Source organism: Mercenaria mercenaria, chromosome 8 (genome assembly GCF_021730395.1).
Source record: "Mercenaria mercenaria strain notata chromosome 8, MADL_Memer_1, whole genome shotgun sequence".
NCBI classification, from domain to species: Eukaryota; Metazoa; Mollusca; class Bivalvia; order Venerida; family Veneridae; genus Mercenaria; species Mercenaria mercenaria.
In genome coordinates this window covers 49,792,638-49,816,940 of record NC_069368.1, presented here as the reverse complement: position 1 = coordinate 49,816,940, position 24,303 = coordinate 49,792,638, and the positions used below count along the sequence as shown (strand labels likewise).

Genomic DNA, 24,303 nt, shown 5'->3' with positions numbered 1-24,303 from the left:
TTTTAAAATAATTTTGTTTAATTCGTTATATAAAAATAGCAATAACGTAGAGTTAACAATTTAAGTAAAATTAGTAGTACTACAGTAGGCTCTGTAATGTATTATAGCGCAATTGTCGTCTTTTTTATTTTTATAAAACTGCTTTATGAAATTACGATAGGAAAGACCAGTCATTGAGTCAGTGATTTAATTTCGAGAAAAATGAGTGCCGTAAAAAAAACATGTAGTTTAGAGTTGGGTTTAATACCTAGTCGATACATTTATTATTTTGTTTAATAACTAGTCGATATATTTTATTATTTTTCTTTGAGAAAAATGCCTCGGACACAGAAATCCACATCAAAAAAGAGACGAGGGACCACTGCCAAAAGACAGACCAATTCCAAACGGGACACGCATCATACAAATGTGTCGGATAAGAAAAGGGTCACCACCACGACACAAACAGACAATAATACGCCATTACAAAATGATTCATTCGTTACACCTCCGGCTATGGATACTATGTATGATTATGTGGACAATGTGAATCAGGGTTATAATTATGTGGACAGTTATGCTGATCAGTGTTGTGGGAATAACCCAGCCCAGGGACGTACATTTGCGGACCCAAACATATATGGACCAGAGCTCGGAATCACTCATGCATACGGGCCTCCACCACCGCCACCGCAGCATTATACACAGGGATCAAATATAGCCCAATACTCAAGTCAATCCTGCCTCAGGGGTATTCGGGCCTCCACCACCGTCTCCGCAGCACTTGGTACACAGGGAGCCAATCTAGTAACTCCTACCTCATCAGCGTTCAGGCCACCACCACCGGCACCTCCTACCCCATCAGTATTCGGGCTTCCACCATCAGCACCTCCTACCTCATCCGTGTTCGGGCCTCCACCTCCGGCACCTCCTATCTCATCAGTATTCGGGCCTCCACCACCGGCACCACATGTTATGTCACAATGTCAAGGAACCAGTTCGAGCCCCCGATGTTACATGGAGCCAACACAGATACGCCCGCATCAGGTAAAATTACTTTCATTTCTGTGGTATCAGATATGGCTATACATGTCAATGCAAATATTAAAGAAAAAATCTTGAATGGCGAATTTGTTGACTCAGAGCCACACGTTAAAGGTTGTAAACGGCGAAATATTGTTGTCAGACAGCTCTAGGTTCAAAAAACTAAATATACAGTCAATTGAACAATGGACCGATGCCTTTCTTATATATATGAGCATTTTAATATCTAGAAGCCCGGCATTAGCAAAAGATTTGTGACATTATTTCAACACGATCCGGTCTGCATTAAAATTAAATCCAGTCGGCTGGATAAAGTACGATAAATATTTCAGGTACAAAATGTCACAATATCCAAATACAAAGTGGTCCAGTATTGATGCTGAAATATGGATGGTTACCATGACAACTAATATAGGTTCAAACGTAGTACACAAACAAAATCACTGCTATGATTTTAATGGAAAAGGATTCTGTTCAAAGCCGGGCTGTCAATACTTGCAAAAGTGTATGAAATGTACCGGTACACATTCTGCTTTATTATGTAGAACACCTGCTTCGGGTTTTGTGAACTCTTATAATACTTTCAGGCCAAATACTTTCAGATACCCCAGATTTGAACACTACTCAAAATCTGAACCTCCCTAGAGCATCTCTGGGACCTAGGCAGCACCCCCATAGACACGTTGCGGTTAGAAACGTGGCTCAAAGATTATAACTATGCAGATGCTAAATTTATATTACATAGCTTTAGAGAAGGGTTTAAGTTGCATTACAGTAGACCACACTGTACATTCACAGCAAAAAGATGCAGTCTGCGTCACGATATCCCGACAGTCTTGCAAAAAAATTAGAAAACGAAGTAAAATTAGGAAGAATTTTGGAGCCATTTACAATTAAACCGTTATCGAATTTACGAGTTAATCCAGTGGGATGAGTTCCCAAAAGCACAGGCGGAGTGCGTCTTATTACTCATTTATCATATCCATATGATAGTACTAGTGTCAACGATTTCATTGATCATGAAATTTCTGCCGTGCAATATTCCCGATTCGATAATGTTTTAGAAATAATACAGCGTTTAGGCCCGTTGCACTGATGGGTAAAAGAGACGTAAAAAATCAGCTTTCAATCTTTGCCCTGAACGCCAAACCGATTTTGATTTATTAGGTATCAAATTTGACGGCATGTACTGGATTCAAAAGATGCTTCCACAAGGCTGTGCTGTCAGTCCAGCCATTTTCGAGATATTTTCAACATTTCTCCAATGGGCCGTAACTAAACGTGCAAATTCATCGAACTTGGGCCATTATTTAGATGACTTTTTCTTTGCAGGAAAAACAAAAACAGAGGATTGTACAAATCTCATGTTGCATTTTGAATATATATGTAATGATATAAATATCCCCATAAATGACGAAAGATCAGAAGGGCCAACTACAATAATAACATATTTGGGCATAGAAATTGATTCTTTGAAGATGGAAATCAGGGTTCCAATGGAAAAAATAAATAAAGCAAAGACGCTTTAACGAGATGCACTTGTCAAACCTAAAATTAAGTTAAGAGAATTACAATCAATTTTGGGTGTACTAAATTTCTTTATTAAAGCAATACCAGCGGGCCGAACTTTTAACTGTAGACTGTACACGGCACAGTCTCAGGCTAAGAGACCTTATCATTACATTAGGTTAAATAAAGGTCTTAAGGATGACATCAGATCATGGCTGCAATTTCTAGATCAATTTAATGGCGTATCCATATTTAGCAAATTAAACTGGTTGTCCAGCCATGACCTTGACCTTTATTCCGATGCAGCTGGTAACAGACAGTTAGGCTGTGGTGCTTACCTGGATGTGGATGGGGAATGGGTTGTTTTCAAATGGCCCGCGTTTTGGAGTGTTGATGTTTTTAGAGACATAACTCTTCTGGAACTCGTCCCGATTCTTTTAGCTTTTTACACATGGGGATCAAAACTCAAAGGAAAAAAGATCATACTCCACTGTGACAACATGAGTCTTGTACAAATATTGAATACAAAACGTCGCGAAACTCTAAAGTCATGATACTTATGCGAAAACTTGTTCTGTTATTGCTTTATAACAACATACAAATAAAAGCAACTCATATCGTGTCGAAGGAAAATGAGATATGCGACGCTATAAGTAGATTACAATTCCGTAGACTGCAGAATTTTTGCCATTTACAGCAAGTAAAACCCCTCTCTATTCCATTCGATTTTCAGCGGTATATCAGCACGAAATCGTTCGATTGGTAAATGGGTCAGTAGCCGAGAATACAAATAAATGTTACAAGTCAGGAGTGGAATCTTTTGAAAAGTTCCGACGCTCGATGATCTATCCAAACTTTTGGCCACCTAGATTGAATGATATCATAGAATATGTAGCGTTCATGTCGCAGCGCGGATATGCATATAAAACGGTAAACTGCCATATTGCAGCGATTAGTTAGATTAATAAGATAAATAATCTACAGGATAATACCCAATTTTGCATAGTTAGGAATATGTTAGAAGGAATGAACAGGTTACAAAGGCGGTCTGACACACGCAGGCCGATCACATTAGACCTCTTGAAACAAGTTGTGCATAGCTTGACGTTTATATGCATATCAAGCTATGAAACATTACTCTTCCAAACAGTTTTTTTTTTACTTGCATTTTTCGGTTTAATGCGTGTGAGTGAAACGGCATTTCTTAGCAGTGAGATACTTTGCGACTCATTCGTTCAGATACACTTAAAATCGTCCAAAACAGATCAGCTGGGTCAAGGTCAAATTATTCGAGTAAGTTTTGAAACTGAACAAGCCGTTTTGCTCAAACGTAGTTTGGAAGATTACGAAAATCAAACGCCTTATGTGCAAGGTCAATATTTTTCTGCCATGCAAATGGAAAGCCTTTAACGCAATATCAATTTAAGAAGGTTCTACGCAAATGCCTTAAACAGTTGGGGCAGCCTCTAAAAGTTTTCAAATCACAATCGTTCAGAATGGGTTGAGCTACTTACATGTATAGTAAAGGCATGTCGGAATCTGCAATAAAACAGGCAGGATGCTGGAAATCGAATGTTTATCGGTCATACATAAGAGAATAAAATATTTCATTATTTATTTAGGTCCTTCCGAGGTATGGGTGATAGGGTCCTCGATTATCCGAGACGTTTTCGACTATGCCAGAGAAAATCAAGGTTGCAACCTCGGATTGGACGTTAATATTATTTGCGATTTCAGGCCGGGAATGAAAGTGCAGCACTTGGCTAAAGGAATACAACAGGTTTCATTAAAATATCAAAAAATACCCGGACCTACTTATCATTCACTGTGGGGATAATGATATTGGACAGACACCCTTAAATGAGGCTGAGCTTCTAGCTATACGCATACTGTACGATATCAGTTATGTATTTATAATGGCATTCGTATAAAAATTGTGCGGTCGCAAATTTTACCACGTCTTTGTTACCGTGGTGAACGTTATCACGTTAAGTTGAACAAGGCCCGAACGCGTTTTAATACCACACTCCAATCATAATATTGTAAAGCAATTGGTGGTGCCTATATCAGACACCAGGATATAGTTGAGGCTCAGCCTTTTTTCCGGGATATGGGTTATTTGTCTGACTTCGGTAATGAAATCTTTACAAATAATTTGAAAGAGGGTATTGTGGCTATTTTGCAACATAACAGAGACTGTTACCCGTAAAATAATGTATTTTTCAAAAGTTTTTAGACATTGAAACGCAATAAAAGTAGTGACCGAAATCCGGCATTATTTTCATAACTATATGATATTATAAATGTATAAGCAGATGAACCGCTTACAATATACAAACAAAAAAAACCCTTCCTGTTTGAACTTCATAATTAATAATCAAAATATCTCCGACAGTTTTTTCAAGTTTCTGAGCTTTATATTCATTATATTTTTCAAGATTGGCAGGGTCTGAATTCCGGTACTAGCTCCGACGTCCGGGGATGCATATACATATCACTGAATCCCGGCACTAGCTCCGACGTCCGGATATTATACAATCACTATTTGATGACCGAATTCCGGCACTAGCTCCGACTTCCGGAGATCTTACCATTATTGGTGACCGAATTCCGGCACTTGCTCCGACGTTCAGGAATATAGATTGAATATGTCGTATAAACATTACCGTTGACCGGATTTTCGGCACTAGCACTGATGTCAGGAGATACAAATATTTAACATATTTCCACTATCGTTCACTAACTCCGACATCCGGAGATATAGGTATTTATCACATAATCAATATAGATGACCTAAGTATATCTCGGAAAAGATATACTTATTATATATTTGATATAATCAATAAATCACTAGTGGTGACCGAATTCCGGCATGAGTTTCCGATGTCCGGAACATAGTTTTAGCGATGACCGAATTCCGGCATAAGCTCTGATGTCCAGAGAGATGTAATAATTACAATTTAAGCGGTGTCCGATTTCCGGAACCCCCTTTTTGATGCCCGAAATCCGGCGTCACGTTTCCGAGATCCGGAAACAGATTAACAGATCATCTAAAACCTTGCATTGGATGTGCAATATGATCGCTATATTAGCGGGCCATCCCAAATTATCGGCGTCCGAACTCCGGGCCCACCTCCGATATCCGGAGTAAATTTCACAATTATCTGTAGAAATTGGGGGGTCCAGTTGAATTTGAAGGGGGCCTTAATACTTTTTTGCTGTTAAGGGCTATTGATAATGCGCTTGTCCTTGGCAGGGCTTGGTCCTCGGCTTATCGTCTCGTACCGGCGCTTTGGCATTCTAGCGCACTTATCAATAACATATTCATGTTGTTTCAAGTTATTCGGCATTGTACATGATTGGTATTTGTATTACTAAACATTTTTCTTGCATATTTGCAATCGCAGTCAAAGTTATACTACAATTTTTGTATAATATCTATTCAAAATTTGCATGTACAATGTTTTTTATTAACAGTCAGTCATGGCCAAAGCAATTGCCATCCTTTTAAACTCTTAATACTATATCATGATATGAATATTTACTTGAACTGAATAGAACGGATTAACATATAATTGTGTTGTTAGTTGTCTCCTATGGTGACCAGGTAACAAACCATGAATATATCTGTAGTATACATTTCAGAAAACAACATTGTGCGATATCATTGCAAGACACTGAAGGCATATATTAGTAGTCTGTCATATCTGTTCTGTCGACATAAAAGACATAAGTGCTTTATATCTGCCAGTCACATTGCGTGTTTTATCACATTCATCTTAGCACTTTACCCACAACATAGAGTACATAATCACCTCAATTACGTGGATATCCGTCATAAATATTAGAATATTTGCACAAAAATAAGCAATGTTTTCTTCTGGCAAACTTACATATCATAACAAACCATTCCATATGACATAAAATACTATCTATATGTCTTGCATGTATTCCTTTAAATACACACGGGATAAAGTCGGTAGATAGGGGCTCTGTACAAAATCAAAACCTGTCAAATAATGTGCATATTGTTATAATAATACATAGGCGTGAACGAAGTAACCTTTATTGTGGGATCCAACAGATTGTGTTACTCATATTCAGGAATTAGCATGTGGCTAAGCCAATGTTAAGCCTATAATATGGTGGCTGATTTTTGCCATGCCTTGTGAGTGTGGCGGCGAGGCGAAAACACGACAACACGAAAAGTCAACACATATTACACAAAAACACGATATTTGGGCACGATTATTCATTTGTTGAGTTTTTGTGTTGGAGGGTAAGAATATGTCATGTTCGTGCTATCGTGATTTCACCTCGCCGACACGAAAACATGACAAATACCTTCTTTGTCGAGTTTTCGTGTTTTTGTGTTTCACTCCGTCGACGAGGAAACACGTCACATATCTTATTGGTCGGGCGTCCGTGTTTTTGTTTTCACGTCTTCCGTTAGACATGCGTGTAACAAAAATCAATCAATGTCTAACAAATTAGTATAAAAAAGTAGTCATACCTCCTTCGTCAAACAAACTTTTTGCATTATCACATAGTCATATTAGACTATCAGACGTATTTAACATGTATATATGTTGTATTACAAAAACGTTTCAATGAACCATAAAATTACATGATAAACTTTGATCCAAAGTAGCACCAAGATACTGATCGTAAGCAATCTTCAGATGACGAAAATAATTTTAAATACATAAATCTGCCCTAGAAAGCCCGTGGATTACATGAATGTAAACTGTAAGATATTTCATAAGGCAGGGCAAAATCAAAATGATATCATTTGTTTTTCTAACTTTCACATTAAAAGTTGCACGTACAAGTGTAACACTATGCCTTATTATATATATATATATATATATATATATATATATATATATATATATATATTCATTGTATACAAAAACAATGAAAACAAATATCTGTATCATATATGTATCTCAAAAAGAAGTTGTTTTGTACATGTATATTACATACTAAGCACATGTATAACAAATATATTTGATAGTAGTACGTCAGTTGTACTCCAGTTGCAGCTAAGTCTGACGTATGTCCTTTTTACTGACGTATGTCCTTTTTACTGACGAATTTGCTTTTTATGCACTTATATTAAAGACTGTCTTACGATGGACTTATTTGCGCCGACTGTTCGTAATCTACGCCGACGAAGATACACTTTTCTCTGTTTACCTAAAATGAGCCAAAATATAGATTTTTTTGTAGGTAAGTCTGACAGACTAATTTGTTTATTTAACATCTTGACAAGTCGTGGGCTGAGCGCGAAACTATTGTAACTGTATATAAATAAAGTACAAGATACAATAGTTTCGCACTCAGCCCTCGAAGTGTAAAAAAAACTTTATTTTACATTATTTAACGACATAATTATCTAAAACGAGCTGAAAGATAGAAGAATTTGTTCTAGGTAAGTCTTATAGACTTACTGTTTATTCAACGTTTTGGCAAATGTAAAAACTTTAAGTTTATTGCCGCGGCGACTAGAGTTTATTTTGATCTATTTAACAACAAAATTACCCTAAATAAGCTACAGATTTAGATCACATTTTAGGTAAGTCTAATCCCGTAAAACATAAAGTTTAGAATTTAAAAAGACTGCACTTAACATTGCTATAAATATTTATGTTATATAATAAGATTTGTTTATGTTATTTGAACCCCGTTATAGATATTAAAGACCAGATCATACGACAAAAAGGATATTTATAGATATTAGTAAATTAAATGCTATATTTCTAAGAAGGTCAATGACAGATTATAAGTTATGAAAACACGTAAGAATTATTAGTTTTTACTATTTTACCATTCAAAATCGAAAAGCTATCGTAACGGGAGGTACTGCATTAATTACAAAGCTTTATACTCTACAACCATTAACTGTTTTAAAATAATTGCGAAATTTATTACACTTATTTAGGAAATAATTTTACTATATTGTAGCTCGTGTTAGGTAAATATATTTTGAAGAATTACGAAACCTATCAGACTCATTTGGTAAGAAAATAAATTAACTGTGTTTTGCAATCTTTATGTAAATCTGTTGTTAATAAAACACGAGATTCAGCTAGACATGTACAGAAATAAATGTAATATAATATATAATCTGAAGTAATAGTTTACAGCGAAATTTCTTTACAACCAGCTTGAGACCGCTGGCGTGTAAAAATAAGTGTAAAGTCAATGAACTGTCGAAAAATAAGATTACGTAATTTGTTTTCATTATATTTGTTGTTAACAGTTACATGCCTTTACATTTTTCTGTCTGCAGAAAATAAAGCAATGTTACATATGTCACTTGGGAACAGAAATTTTACTTCATAGGCTCCGTATCGAATTCTGTATTTGCACTTTACTTTCCGGCGATAGAACCAGAGCACTTTTCTCAATTCAGAGCTTATAATGTTTAAACTATATACGGCTAATATTGTGTAAAGGATATAAATCAAAATATGTTTAAAATAGCCTCATTAAAATAATTATTAAAATATTGTCGTTAATGGACTTTTTGACGACATTAAAAAGTAAAAGGCGACATGGCCAATAACAAAATGTGAAATTTGTGATGTCTGAAGTCCTATTGCAAGGACATGGAGACCGAAAATACGTATGCAAAAAGATACTTTTTTTCAGGCAATTTATGCGCTTTGTCATTAGTAAGATTATATTATGCATAATGATGATATGAAATTGATCATCAAATTTGACGTCAGAAACGTGTTATACACAATGGCAAAATACCTGTTTCGATTCTAACACAGTCTGCATCAAATGATATATAAAAATATATAACCTATGTTTGATTATACGATTAAATATAGTTTGCTGTAACATTTACAATCTACGAACTATTTCAGTGACAAACGGTAGTATATACATAACGAAGAGCTCGTCTAATCGTTCTGTTTCCCATCATAGTTTACTGTTACACGATGAAACAATGTCACATTTGAAACATTTAAACATTTTATCCTCCTTCAAACATTGACTAATGTTTACAAGAACAAGATACAGGCTGTTCTCTCAATATCAGACTAGTATTTAACATTAAAGTTCTGTGACCTTTTACTTACAGTGAACATATTTGTGAGATGACAGTATGCTATAGGAATGGAGATAAAAACATGCATCGTAAAGGCATCTTCTCTAGGACATAGGCTGTAACTGATGTTATCTTTCACCTGACCCTTAAACACCGACCTATATGTTGTATTGCATCTGTAGATGGTATCCACTTTGTCTGATTTCAGTTGCTTTTGTAATAAAGGTGACCAAAATTAGTTTAGATTTGCCGTTTAGTTAAGATGTTCGAAACTTTGTTTTTATACTCTACAACTAAAACTATAAAAAGAAATTTTATGATAAAATAATTAATTAATCCATTTCGTAACTAAAAACATATTACAAAAATTATGTGCTAATATTTAAAGAAGACTTTCACATGTTTAAACTTTGTATTACGAAAATATTAACAAAACTCACTTTTGTAAGATGGTGAGTCATCTTTGAAAAGAGGTTTTGTATTTCACCTAGTTTAAGTCACTAGCTATGTTTTATTCAGTGTAGTTATATTGTCTGGTCATTTCGGATCGTTGAGTACAGCAACACAATTCTGCCTAAGCTATTGCTAGGGCCGTTTCAGACCCCGTCAAACCGAGTCTGCTATTACTTTGCTAACTTGCGTCCTGTGGTTCTAACGGATCCTGTTTTAGACTAACTCGCACAAAATTGCTAATTATATAGACCGCTACTTCAATTTTCAAAATCTAAAAAAGATTCAATTTTATTCTAGAAATACTTCAATAATGTTAAAACAAAGATGTTATGTTTAAACAGTAATATTAATTGTAATATCTGACTTAAGTTAAAGATACTTGCTCTCAGTAACGAAATCTTCTGTTACACAGCGATATGATATGTATATGAGATTTATCAAAAAAGTTAAAAGTTAATATTGAATATTTGTATTAATCTAAGCAGAGGTTGAGTTTGTACACTGTTTCAAAAGTTACTCAGAGTTACTCAGAGTTCTTAAACATTTTGAGGCATTTATTTCTCCACAAATTTCAGTGGTACTTTACTTTGAATGTGGTAGATAATATAAAGATGCATTGTCATATTGTAACTTTGAACAACTTGAACGAATTGCAACATTGCAAACAATGTATACAACTTTCTTTAAAATTCATTTTAATTCACAACTAGCTTATAATTGCATTAACTGTTTACATAACTTTAATATAGGGACATTATATTCAGAATGATAAATATATTATTTTTAATCATATTCTTTGAAAGCATTTAACCCCATCCCATATTGTCCAACCAACGTTCTACGCCTGCCTCTCTCTTTTAGTTATATTTTCCCATACTCCCAACCTCCTTCATAACTCCATAACATACAAGTTTTACTTAATTCTCATTTCTAACATATTTCATACACAGGTGGCAGTAACGTACCTAGGATACAGTATGGGTCCATGAGCCATATACACTTAAAAATATTACAATTATAACATTTTCTTAGAATAAATTACCAAAACGTCATTCTGAAATTCATTTGCCTCTGTGACAATAAGCCATTAGAAAGGTGTATATGAGCATTTTGACAAGTACATTACATCCAGTCCGTATTTTTTTTTTTTAAAGTATTTCTTTATCAATGATAGGCCGTCCTTTTGGCAAGTGAATACTCTTTCAGAAAAATCTTACTTCAAAGTCCAGTTGCAAACCGTTTACGCACAACGAGCTATCAAAGGCGTAAAATGGTAATTTTTTCTGTACCCGAATAAATCCCTCACATTTTCCGCACCAAGTCTTCCCCCTAAAACAGATCAAGTACACCATGTCAGTCAAAAATAGCGTAACAAGCGATCAGAATAGGGTAAATGCAAAATAACAAGACTAGAAATTAGGTTCAATCCCACTTAGTCACTTAATTTGAATTTGGTAAATAAAATTCGTCTATCATAGCTGCTTGTTTGTATTCGGGTATAATTCGAATTTTATCGTTACGTTTGAAATACGTAAACTGTATCCACCGATGAAAACGTTCTTTACGTCTGCCGTCTTTTCATCGAAAATCATGGCAGGCGAAGGTAATTTGTGAAAGCGAAAAAGTTAAATAGCGAATCTGTAAGTAACAAAGTGGGACTGAACCTGATTTTCGGTCTTGTTAGTTTGCATTTAGTCTGTTCTGACCGGTTGTAACGTTATTTTCAACTGGGCCAGTACTAGTTTACTTGATGTGTTTTAGGGGGTGATTTTGGTGCGAAAAATGTGTGAGATTTATTCGGATAGAGAAAACACTACCGTTTCGTACGCCGTTGCTCGCTCGTTATGCGTAAACGGTTTAGAACTGGTCTTAGAAGTAAGATTTTTCTGAAAGATTATTCACTTGCCCAAAAAACGGTCAATCACTAATAAAGAAATATTTTTAAAAAAAAAAAATACGGACCTGGAAGCAATGCACATGTCAAAATGCGCATAAACACCTTTCTTATGTGCTCATTGAGGCAAAACATTTTCAGAATGACGTTTTGGCATTTTGTTTCTAAGAAAACATTATAATTGTAATATTTTTAAGTGTATATGGCACATGGACCCATACTGTATCCCAGGTACGTAACTGCTACCTATGATTCCATATAGTTAATGGATATTTGAAGCACTTTATCTACTTAATATAGTTGTGGCTGGTCTCTTTAAATGTGTGGCTTTGGCTGTGTTTGTTGTACTCACTTCTTTCAGTCTACTCTTAACAGTTATGTTTTGTTTATTGCAGTATGTAACCAAATTTGAAAAAGTAACCAACAGAATAAAATCACCTAACGTGAAAAACGAAACAAACATCGCATGCGCAGAAAGTTAAAACAGCGCTATTTGATCACTGGGTAAAATGATATACATGTACATGTAACATGGGGGACTCTGCATGCAGCATTCAGATGAGTTATAATGATATGTAACTGTACCTATAACAGGTAGATTCTGAATCATTTATGATTTTTTTATAGTTTATCATGATGAGCTTAATGTTGTTAACCTATTGAGCACAACATCAAGAAAAAGAATAAAGTCTGGAAAGTAGATCCCTCGGAAGACGAGTCTCTATATGTTATAAGGAGCATGGACTGGACAGTATTTAGCTAAAGTCATACTAAGAGAAAGAAATTGTTCCCTTGTTTGGGCTTTTATTAGTCCCTGTCTCAGCAATAAGCATTTTGATTATTTACCATGCGCTGACTAGTCCTTTTGCTGAAAAAGACTGTCAGTAACAATTGAGATATCCAGTAAGTTATATTATTGTCCAAAATCATGAAATATTTACATCTCGAACAACAATATCATTTTCTTACAATGATCCACACTATCTTTCTACATTTGCAAAACTTGATTTGTACTTTCGTCTCGTTTTTGTGAAATAAATATTTCCTCAAGGACTGGAACCGTGTATCCAGACAATTGATTATTATGATAATCACCCAAGTGTTGTTATGTTATATTAGCAGTACAATGTAAAACACATTAGCTGGTGCATATACCTAATAGGCTCACGAAACTACTATCAAACCTCGTTTCGTGTATGCCAGACAGAATTTTCCTGTTTTTGAAATGTGCTAGAAAAATTTGTCTTACACCCCGGGGTGTAAGATGACTCACGTGCTGCAATTAATGAATGAATGCGTTAATTCTTATACTACTATAATGAAATAGTGCTAAAAGGAAAAACAATCGTTTTACTTCATTTCTTCTATTAATTAAAGAATACGGCATACAAGAAAAAGAATCTATCACTAGCTGAATGTGCACATGGAAATATCTGACTCGGCGGTAACTCGACAGAGGCTCGTTACAGCCTAAACAGTAGCCCTCAAGCCAATTATTTCCATCCGTACCAACAACCAGTGAAAGATTCTTATAATACATCATCTCAAGGATTAGTTTAATGATGCCGTGTGTATCAGGTAATTGGGGCCTAGGTCATGCCGATACAATAAAGACAATATAGCGACCTTCCAGATGTAGTATGGGAACAATGCTAAGTATAATATACCTAGTAATTGAAATGTGATTAAAATCTTGATTTTAATAAATCGTACTATAAGAAACAGTAAATTCTTGCTCTGGTAGAATAGGCGAGTACATATATAGTACATGATAAAAACGCTAAGCATATACATCATTCCAAGCGACATATTTTACGAAATTAAGAGGGAATAGAAGTTACAATTTCCCGACACTATATATGTCCAAACAAATATTTCATCAGTATTATTTCGCTTAAGTTTTTTCATCTTTATTTATGGCCATATCAAATTAGGCCATACAAAACTAGGTCAACCAGGGATTGGGTTTTGGCTGTGTGGTGGGAAAAACATGTAAATATTAAATTAAAATAACAGTTAGCAAAAATGAAAAACATTTATAATTACACACGTACTCTTTTACAATGTACTGTGTTGCATACATTATACTTCTGGAGAATATACTTATAAATATATCGTATATAACTTAATATTTTCTTACAGCAGGCAATTGTACTGATACTGTAGATATCCGTAACATAGTGAATATATCATATTCTATCATATCTTGACAAAACTATGGTGAAGACTACGGTGTCCCACTGTGGTCTTTCACTTGTTCGTTTTGTCCTCATGCAAGTGCGCGTTTGGTAGTTTGCGCTTTTGGAAGGCAGCATTTTCGGAACATGGTTTTTCCTGTTGGATATTTATCCTTGTTTTTTTTATCAACATTTTTGACTTTACGATCATCTAGTGTGCTTCACAATAATTTTTTTCAATTGGTCTTTATAATCTTAGGATTTCCATATTAATATATTTCCATATATTTCCAAGCAACGTTGTATGGATGGATATGCAAATAACGAATGTTCACATAAACGCGCCGCACGTGCGTGCGTGTCTGTGTACCAATACAGTTAAAATTAAAAGGTAAAGGTATGTTTCTATGAAGCACACAGCATTGCAAACAGCCAGAGCCATATAGCGCAAAGTAAGCCCGCAACAAAAATGCTTAAAAATCCAACAAGTATATTTTAATCATATTAATTTTAAGATTCAAAACTGTGTATAGACAGTAAACGGAGAGGTGGGCGTGAAAGAAGTGGGGTGGGGGAGGAGAGTAGCTGACATATTAGATGACTGTATTCTGTTAATACATTTGTTTACGTATCCTGTAACGTATACAATGTTCCTTCCTGTTAATATTTTAAAATAGGTGTTTTCATGCAGACAATATTCGGACTACCTTTGTTTTACTATGTTTTAACACTAATAAAATTCTTTAAAAGACCGTTTTTCACTTTGTTTGGGATTATATGTAATTTGCTTAGCCAAATGGTAACCGAAGTTAAAACTTTACATTTATTTCTATAGAACGAAACTGTCTTAATTTATTCTTGAACCTTAAATGTTAAACGTCACAACAGTCAGGCAAGGCTTCCTTTGCGTCTCGATATACATATCTAATTGCACATGATTCCCATTTCTTAACGACTGATTGTCTGTTACATGTCACATACATGTCGGTAGAGTATCTGTTTATGGTTATTGCACTTGTCGAATGCACAATTTGAAGTTCCAAAAACTGCTGTGCAAGACATACTATAAAATGTTTACATATCCGCTTTTATTCAATCTCTTATAATTGCGTGATGTGATTTCATTTAAATGTAAAATCGTCTCTGAGATAGACAATAATCACAAATTCCTTTTATACAAACAACCGTTTGAGACCCCTCTAGTTCAAGATATCGATTTCTAGAATTGTTTAGTATAAACGCTATATCAATGTACATGTACAAATGTATAAGGATTAAATCAGGCTGATGAGAAAGTGGAACACTTAGCCTTCTTCTACTTTTAACCAACCCGGCTTCAGCATTCCCACTTGATAAGATGTATAATTGTTCCTTCTCTTGCGAACTGATGACCAATATTTAAAACAGACATTGCAACCAAAATTTTAAAAGATAATAATTATATATTTATATAGATGTGCCCAAGAAGGCACATTTGCTATGCTTTAACTTGACAAATTGAATGTATAATATTTCTTTTTAGAAAAATTCAATCAGTGATCTGCTTATCTTAGTTACGCTTTGTACATTATACATTATGTTTTGTACCGTGAGATTTACCTGACATGAGATTACGAAAATCGTTTTCAGATTACTTGAACATACGTACTAAACATTTGGCTTTCGTAAGTATATAGCTGGGATGCACATCGATCTTGACAGACTGTATTAAACTGACAATACAAATCATCGCATTTCCTCAGAGCCCATAAAACAATAGTCTTCGCAATACATATTTATTACATGCGTAGCACATGATATTAAGACCTTAGACAGCAACCTATTCCAATAACATTTCGGACTGCTTTGTACGTAAAACTGGCAGCGTAACAAAATTGGATTGTATAAGAAGCTTACGAATTATGCATACAATTACCAAAGCGCATATGCAACCATTTTAACATTACCTTTGTGAGAAAGAAAACGAATCCATGAAGGAAACAAAGCATTTACTAAAAAAACGTTGCATTATCACAGACCTTCAAATCACACAGTTAAGAAACTAAAGATACACACAAGTAATCAGTAACAACAGTAGCTGAGCAGAGTTACGGATGTTTTGTTACTATACTATTTACATACAGTCTGCATATGCAATCTCGTGCGCACCTATCCTCTTGAGACCTATGTACACAATTTAAAGAAACTTAACCCAAGTGATCAGTAGTATCTCTAGTTGTGCATGGTGTATGTAAGGTTCTTTCAGAAAAAAGTTTTACACAAGTGATCAGTAGTATCCCTTGTTGTGTAGCTGTGCATGGTGCATGTGAGGTTCTTTCAGAAAGAAAATAAATTGCAGAGTTACGGATGTTTTGTTACTATACTATATACATACAGTCTGCATATGCAATCTCGTGCGCACCTAACCTCTTGAGACCTATGTACACAATTTAAAGAGACTTAAACCAAGTGATCAGTAGTATCTCTAGTTGTGCATGGTGCATGTTAGGTTCTTTCAGAAAAAAATGGTTTGCACAGTTATGGGACTTTGTTTTTGATAATATGCTATATGCATAAATCTGCATATGCAATGTTGTGCGCGCCTAATCTCCTGAAACCTTGCACACCAACCCTAGTTGTGCATGGTGCATGTTAGATTCTTTCAAAAAACAATTCTGCAGAGTTATGGGACTTCGGTTTCTTGTTTCTATACTATATACATACAGTCCACATCTCAGAACGTGTGAGATATTATGATATCCTTAATACAATTATAAATATCAATATTTCGTACATCATAATAATTAATATCAACATCAATTTTTACCTATTTAAGGGATAAAATGAAATCTGTCTTATGATATCTGAATATCTGTACGTATTTCTGGATACCAATAATTCATTTCATAATATTGTAATATGCATTTGTGCTATCAATAACTGAATAAAGGATATCATAAAATATTGAATATATCAAACGGCATCCTATAATTTAGGTAGGGAAGATGCAGGAATTTGTCTATCTGGGAAAAGTTTTGTAAGTCATTTATTCAAATCTTCTTCATAGCTGTTCTTTTTTAGTTTCTTTTTCTACATTTTAGAATGTATATGTATTGTAGACTCATTCCTGAAATTTATCACTGAAATGGCTTTTATATACATTTTGTCCTGTAGAATTTCAAAACTCTCTATCCCCAGACTCATTTCAAGTGAAACCTCGTTATTCTTCACGGAGACACAATTGAATTTGACAAATAGCTTTGGCAAGCAGTATCTTTGATAGAGGAAATTAAAGCAATCAAAGATATCAGTCCAAAATAAATGAAGAATAAAATCTATAAGTATAAAATACAACCAAACAAAATAATAGGCTACCAGTTTCGGTTCGATTCAATCGGTTCATGACCATGCTATTTACTCATTTAGATTCTCACATGTTTAACACGATCAAATAGATAAGAAAATATGATAAGATATTGAAAGTTTTATACGATATATTGTATACAATGGGGTCATTATACGTATTTATGATTTTGTTTTCTTCGTCTTTAGTGTTCGTAGCAGGTGAGTAAAATATACACTTTATTCATGTATATAGCATTGAAAATGGTTTCCACATTTTGATGCTGAAGGTTATGCTATATTTCTGCAATGTTTAAACATGAAGTTTTCCGCAGTTGAGAGAAATTGATAAGGTCGCATGCATGACGATAATGCTTTCGTTAAATACTCTTGACAAAGGCTGTCCAATTAAAATGTTCGCATACAGACACGCGATGGATCAAGTAATTGCGAATGTCTAGTTGTTTTATTTCTAAATTCCGATGCGACATCTTGTGTAACATTTTATTTATGCTGTGTGCCTCTTTCATTGAGTCATTGAACATAATATTAATCTATTGTTTTAGGTTCCGACTTTTTGCCCGAAATTATTATACAGACACCTGAAATATTCCTCAAAGTGCGTCGTGGTATTTTAACATCTTTTATAGTTATAATTTTTTTTTTCTTAAGTAATGTAGATGCCCGAGAGATTATTTGGTGTTCGGTGACCACGATCATAAACAGAGGGTGTCTGCAGACGTTTATACACAAAACTAACGTGTAATGTCACTTTTGGCATAACCTTTCACACAAAGATTAAATCCATCGTTTTTGTGGGTAATTTACTTGATGAAATCCGCTATGTTTTTTAATTAATATTCCGGTTGAAGTCTTTCAGTTTTGTTATATTTCTTGGTCCTTTGGGGGATCATACAGTATATTCAAGCTTGCTCTTGTGGTATTAAATTGACAATATACATCACCCCATTCCCTCAGAATCCATAAAACAATAGTCTGCGAAATACATATCAATTACATGTGTAGCACAAATTAAGATCTGAGACAGAAACCCATTCCAATAATAGTTTAAACTACTTTGTCCATAACACTGTCAGCGTTATAGAATCGGATTGTATGAGAAGCTTAAGAATTATGCATACGATTACCAAAGCGTATACGCCACCATTTAACGTTACCTTTTCGAGAATGTTAATAAATCCACGAAGAAAACCAAACATTTTTAATAACGTTACATTATCACAGCCCATCAATTTGCTAACATGATTACATTTATGAAAATCGGTTTCAACTGGTTTCTTTGTTGCGTTGTTGTTGGGACAAAGGTTTAGATGTTTGCAACTACGTCAGTTGTAGTGTTCACGGATTGAACACTATTGACTTAGCTTAACTTCTCTTATGTTGCCAAGTGTTATCTTTGAAAGAGGAAATTAAAGCAAGCAAGGATGTCAGTCCAAAATAAATGAATAATAAAATCTATAAGCAAAGAACACAACCAAACAAAATAATGTCAGTGTCTGACTCGGTTTGACTGAGTCAGTTCTTAACCATGCTGTTTTCTCATTTAGATAATCACCATGGTCAAATTGTCACCTTGTATGTGTTTTGACCAATTCTCTCAATTCTCTCATGTTAAAAGGATCAAATAGATAAGAAAATATGATAAGACACTGAGTTTTAGACGGCACATTCTATACAATGGGACCATTATACGTATTCATAGTTTCTCTTTTATCGTCTCTAGTATCAGGAGCAGGTGAGTAAATTTACAATTTGTACACATATTGAAAATCACATTACTGCTTAATTCTACAAAATTCTATTCAAACATGAAGTCTTTCGCCGATGTGGTAAATTGATAAAGTGGCATGGCGACGACGACGATAATGCTTTAATAATCTTAATGATAATACTTTTGACGAAGGCTGTCCTTTCAAATTGCTCGCATATAGGCACGCGGGCGGATATGTAGTTTTTTTTCTAGAATTCGTTGTGAAAGTTGGCATAACATTTTATTTTCGCTGTATGGTTGTTTCAATGGTTCATTAAAACATATATTAATCTGTTGTTTAGGTTTCGAGTTTTTATCCGTATTTTTATACAGACACCTGAAAATATTCAACAAAGTGCGTCGTTGTTTAACAAATTTTTATAGGGATGGTACGTATTTTTCTGAATAAACGTCATCAGATGCCCGAGAGATTGTTGTTGACCGTAGCCACAAAATAAACGTGTATTGTCGCTTCTTGCATAAAACATCACACACAAATTTAATCTATCGTGTTTATAGGTGATCACTAAATGATATTCTTTATTATTCTGGTCGAAGCAGTTCAACATGTTCAGTTATTTTTTTTTTATATTTCATGGTCCTTCGGGATCATACAGTCCATTCAGTTTTACTATAGTGGAGTCATGCTGACAACAGTGCTAGTGGATGTGAACAGTGTTCGCTGATGGACAGATCAAATGAAACCTAGGATTCTATGATTTTGCTTGATTGCTTTCTCTGTTTTTGATTTAAATAATATCCGTTACTGGGCGTATAAATCAATTACACTACAAAATCATGTATTCATTGTTTTAAAACGATAACTATTATGCCTCTTTATTCAGACTACTATATTAAGATAACTATTATTTATCATGACTTCTACGATACTTTTGCTTACTGGTTCAAAATTTGTTACGAACCATAGATAATATTTTGCATGAGTAAACAGAACTGACTTGCTTCAAACAATTATATGCACTGAGCGAGAAAGGAAACAAATACCGGATGATATTTTCTAGCGTCGTTGGTAAGATTCCTGAAATTATACAGTAAGTTACGTGTGATTCAGTAATCATGGTTATCGATGAAAAATAAATACCTGTTTTCTTATGCCGAGTTCAAGAGGGTAAAGGGGGGTGGGGGCGGGGGTGATCGAGTAAGCACAATTATAAGACGGCTTTATGTCAGACGGGAGTGCTTTTGGTTGGCAACTAATGCAGCCAAATAAAATGCAACTTTTATGCTAGAATAAAAAGATTTTTTATGAAAAAAGAATACGATGAAGATTTCAGAAATTCAGTTGAAACATTGTAAGAAAATTGAAAAAAAAATTAATAACCATCATTAACAACATGTGATATGCCTTAAAACTGTAATTTTTAATGCAATAATTTTCATTTTGAATTTGTCTTTTAATAGAAACATCTCCCTGAGCTTGATAACATTCAACAGAGTTCTAAGCAACCAGACTAGCTTATGACTTTACTCATTGCCAATCAATACATTTGGGATATATATACATAAAACTTCGTATCAACCAACATTTATTTAGAAACTTATTTTTAAGATGGCAGCTGTCCAAATGGATGGATTCGGCATGGTACAACTTGTTACCATTTTAGTCACGATACAGAACCGATGCTACTGGCAGGTGTAAGTTTATATTAAGTATTACTATATAAGTCTTAAAAATATACTGAAGTATTTAGATACTGTAACTGAAGGTTATTATAATGGATGTTTTTGCGTGATAAGTCTCCTTCGTAACAAACGTAATTTTACGTACTTGAATGTCAGTCTATCTATACTTTGTATTTCATCAATTAATAAAATAATGAGTGTTTTCTATGTTCAAATTAATGTTGAATTATACCTATAGATAGCTTGTCAACAAATGGATGGTGCTTTGGTGGAGATAGAGTCGAAGGATGAAAACGTTTACCTGGCTGCACATGGCAAAGATTTAAACAGTATGTATAATCACAAATGTGCAAGTTCATATTTTACTTCGTAACGTATCTTACAAATGGTTAAAAAACTAATAATAGTTTTTTATGGTATATTTTACTTATAACATGTAAAGTACTACTAGTAAAAATCTCGTTAATGTTTTGCATTGTTAAATTTCTCCCAGCCTGACTAAAGTACATCTCCTTTTACGCTACGCATAGGATCTGAGAACGACCTATTCATAGCCTCGTTCTGACGACCCTTTCGCTAGCCAATCAGGGCTTAACTTACAAAATTTTGCAAATCTAACTGTAGCCTTGACTTTCAATACAATATCATTTTCAATATAAGTCGGCAATATCGACGTTACTGTGATATTTTATTTCGCGCAATTTCGAAGCCTGAAAAACGTTTCCGTAATTGATATAGCATTTTCTTTTAAAAAAAGTAGTAAGTTAAACAATTAAATCGTTCTTTGGGCGCGTAAAATAGTTTAATAGACCTTTTTTTAAATTCTTGTTGTTTTATGTGAAGAGTTTTATATACTAACGGCACAAGACAGATATGCAAATAACTCACCAAAATTATGTACAGTGTCTTATTCATGGTAACAGTAAAACGTCCATGGTCAGAAATCAGTCTCATTGGAAAAAATCAAACATGATGTTGAAAGTAACTGAAGTAAAATTTCAAAATACGGTAGGAATTTTATTCCATATGTATCAATGAAACATTCCTCGTTATAAGTTTCAAATACTGTAAAAAATACCAAAATCTGTTATATACCTAAGAATTTTCTGTCTGAAATACAGCCTGTATTCTACTAATGAATACAAAACCATGTATTCAACTCCCATCGGATACGGAAAAATACTCAATGGGTGAACTACCTGATTACATGTGACGTGCGTCAAAAAGTTCACCGTTTTATACGAGCTTTCTGCCAATTTGTCTAAAATTAGAGTACATTTGGCCGATATTTCACTAGAATAGGTTATATATATTAAATTCATTTGGCCGATATTTCACTAGAATAGGTTATATATATTAAAACTTTAATTCAAGTAGTGCTTTGATCTGCAATGATGCATTCAGCTCCGAGACTCATGGATCTTACCTAGACCGTATCGCACTCGTCGCGTGCGCCTCGTGAGATTCAAGTCTCGCAAATTCCATATGAGCCGAATACAACATCGCTTATCAAGGTACTATTATGATAACCATATCACACATGTCTTTTTTTGTGAGTAGCTTATTACTTCATCGGCCTAACTGACTTACAAGAAGAAACAGTTTGGGTTTGGAATGGGAGCAAACGTCCGTTGACAACAACAGGTTACATTACCTGGAGACCTGGTGAACCAAATAGCGTTGGCAGTGATGAAAACTGCGTCGTCATGGACACACATAATAGTGGACAGTGGGTTGATGTTGCATGCCATACATCTTTCCATTATATCTGTGAAAAGAAAGACACGTAAGTAAATATTATTTGCTCTAATAAATTATGAGCTGTATATATCGAATACCAGATAAGTCGCGGAAAGTTTTTCTCAACTACTTCGGTCTTTCACATTTCTCGGCTTGCTTGTCTTGATTGTTAGATGTGTGAAAGGCTAATCGCTATATTAATGGGCTGATTCTACGTATTGTGGTATGTTCTTGCATAAAAACTACTTTTTCACTGGATCCGCCCATGTATTAACGGGGAAAAAATCGTGTGCAAAGAAGACGATTCACGTCCCAACAATGTACACACCCGCTTTGTCTTGTCTTTTACAGCGTACTTTTGAACAGTATGTCTTTTTATTCTTGTGACCTTTCCTTATGACCTTTGCGACCAGTGAAGATCATGATCAGCCTGCACATCCGTGCAGTATGATCATGATCAGCACTATTCGCTATTCAGTCAGTATCTTTTCGGTAAGCACCCCTTTTAATTAACAGTTACTGGTACGGTCTAAATTGAAAATGGACAAGTTTATTATAGAAAATTAGCAAATGGTTTAAGACAGCTTTCCATTCTTATCACATGCGTCAATAATTGATCAATGGCATTGAATTTCAGGGAATCCGAGATTATTGGATAAAGCTTGCGTTGACTGGACCATGGGAATACATCTTGTACACTGGCAACATAAATATGACTTCTTGATAAAGAAATGAAAATTTACAATATCGTTAAATATTTTTAGCATTCAATGTATTTTCATGGCAATGGTCAATAAATTGTAAAATATGAAAATTCAAACTTTTGTACTTTCAACTAAAACGTCAGCTAACAGCGATTAGAAATGCTAGAAGTCAACCTAAGCTTCATGTGAGCAAATAAAAGATGTTGATACATGGTGTATGTGGATATCATTCTAATGGCAACCAAAATAATTGAACATATTAGTTCCGATATATCAGTATTGTAATATGCTTTTTTTTCAGATTAACGTTTGTAACAAAAATTTTGATTAAAGAATTAAAGCACATTTTGCAAATTAACACTTATGTCCATTAAATCTTTCAAAACATATTTTGTAAAAAGATTGGAATTGGCCGTGAAATACAGCTTATTGTAATTTTTGTAGTATATTCTTCTGCATGACTTTGCAGTTTAAAAACAAACTTTGTACATAATTAATAGAGTAATGAGTGCGTTTTTCTACATATTTCGTTGACGCATAACAGATGTCTACTTTTTTCATGAACGAATGAATGGGGTTAACACAGATTTTCGGCATATTTCCTTGATGAAAGTTTTCTGAGCAGTGCTTTTCGAGATACTCTATTGACAGAAAAGACGTTATACAACTGATCGATTGAATGTGTCTAGTTTCAGATCACCTACAGATGACCCAGTTTTTTTGTGCAGTTACTTTCCACTTTAGATTAGTGATCAAATAAGTAACTTTAAAATCAGATTTATTAATTTTGTGCGTGATACCCGAGAGACGTTATACAAAATACCAATTTAATGTGTGTAGGTTGAGACGTAGTTCTTTTATGCAATTACTTTCCACTTTAGTGCTCAAACAACTTACTTTAAAATCAGATTTGATAGTTTTACATGTTTAATTTAAGAAAGAAGAGACTACTACGACCGCAATATTTTTTTTTTTTTACAAATTTACAAATTCTGTAATTC

At 34.3% G+C, this 24,303-nt stretch overlaps 2 protein-coding genes across 3 annotated transcripts; both read left to right on the top strand.

Annotated features, from left to right (window-relative positions):
• Nucleotides 1–315: 315 nt before the first annotated feature.
• Nucleotides 316–1,101, top strand: LOC123565358 (uncharacterized). The gene has a single exon (XM_045359224.2). It carries the CDS (start codon nucleotides 316–318, stop codon nucleotides 1,099–1,101), a length of 786 nt encoding a protein of 261 aa, XP_045215159.2.
• Nucleotides 1,102–17,565: 16,464 nt separating this feature from the next.
• LOC123566379 (lactose-binding lectin l-2-like) lies at nucleotides 17,566–23,412 on the top strand. Of its 2 annotated transcripts, none has more exons than XM_045360405.2 (5): nucleotides 17,566–17,665; nucleotides 20,785–20,870; nucleotides 21,097–21,187; nucleotides 22,419–22,644; nucleotides 23,236–23,412. In XM_045360405.2, exons 1-5 carry the CDS (start codon nucleotides 17,608–17,610, stop codon nucleotides 23,255–23,257), a joined length of 483 nt encoding a protein of 160 aa, XP_045216340.1. In that variant the 5' UTR covers nucleotides 17,566–17,607; the 3' UTR covers nucleotides 23,258–23,412. The 2 variants fall into 2 exon arrangements, with proteins under 2 accessions (XP_045216340.1, XP_045216339.2); XM_045360404.2 differs by lacking the exon at nucleotides 17,566–17,665 and adding an exon at nucleotides 19,068–19,199.
• Nucleotides 23,413–24,303: the final 891 nt, after the last annotated feature.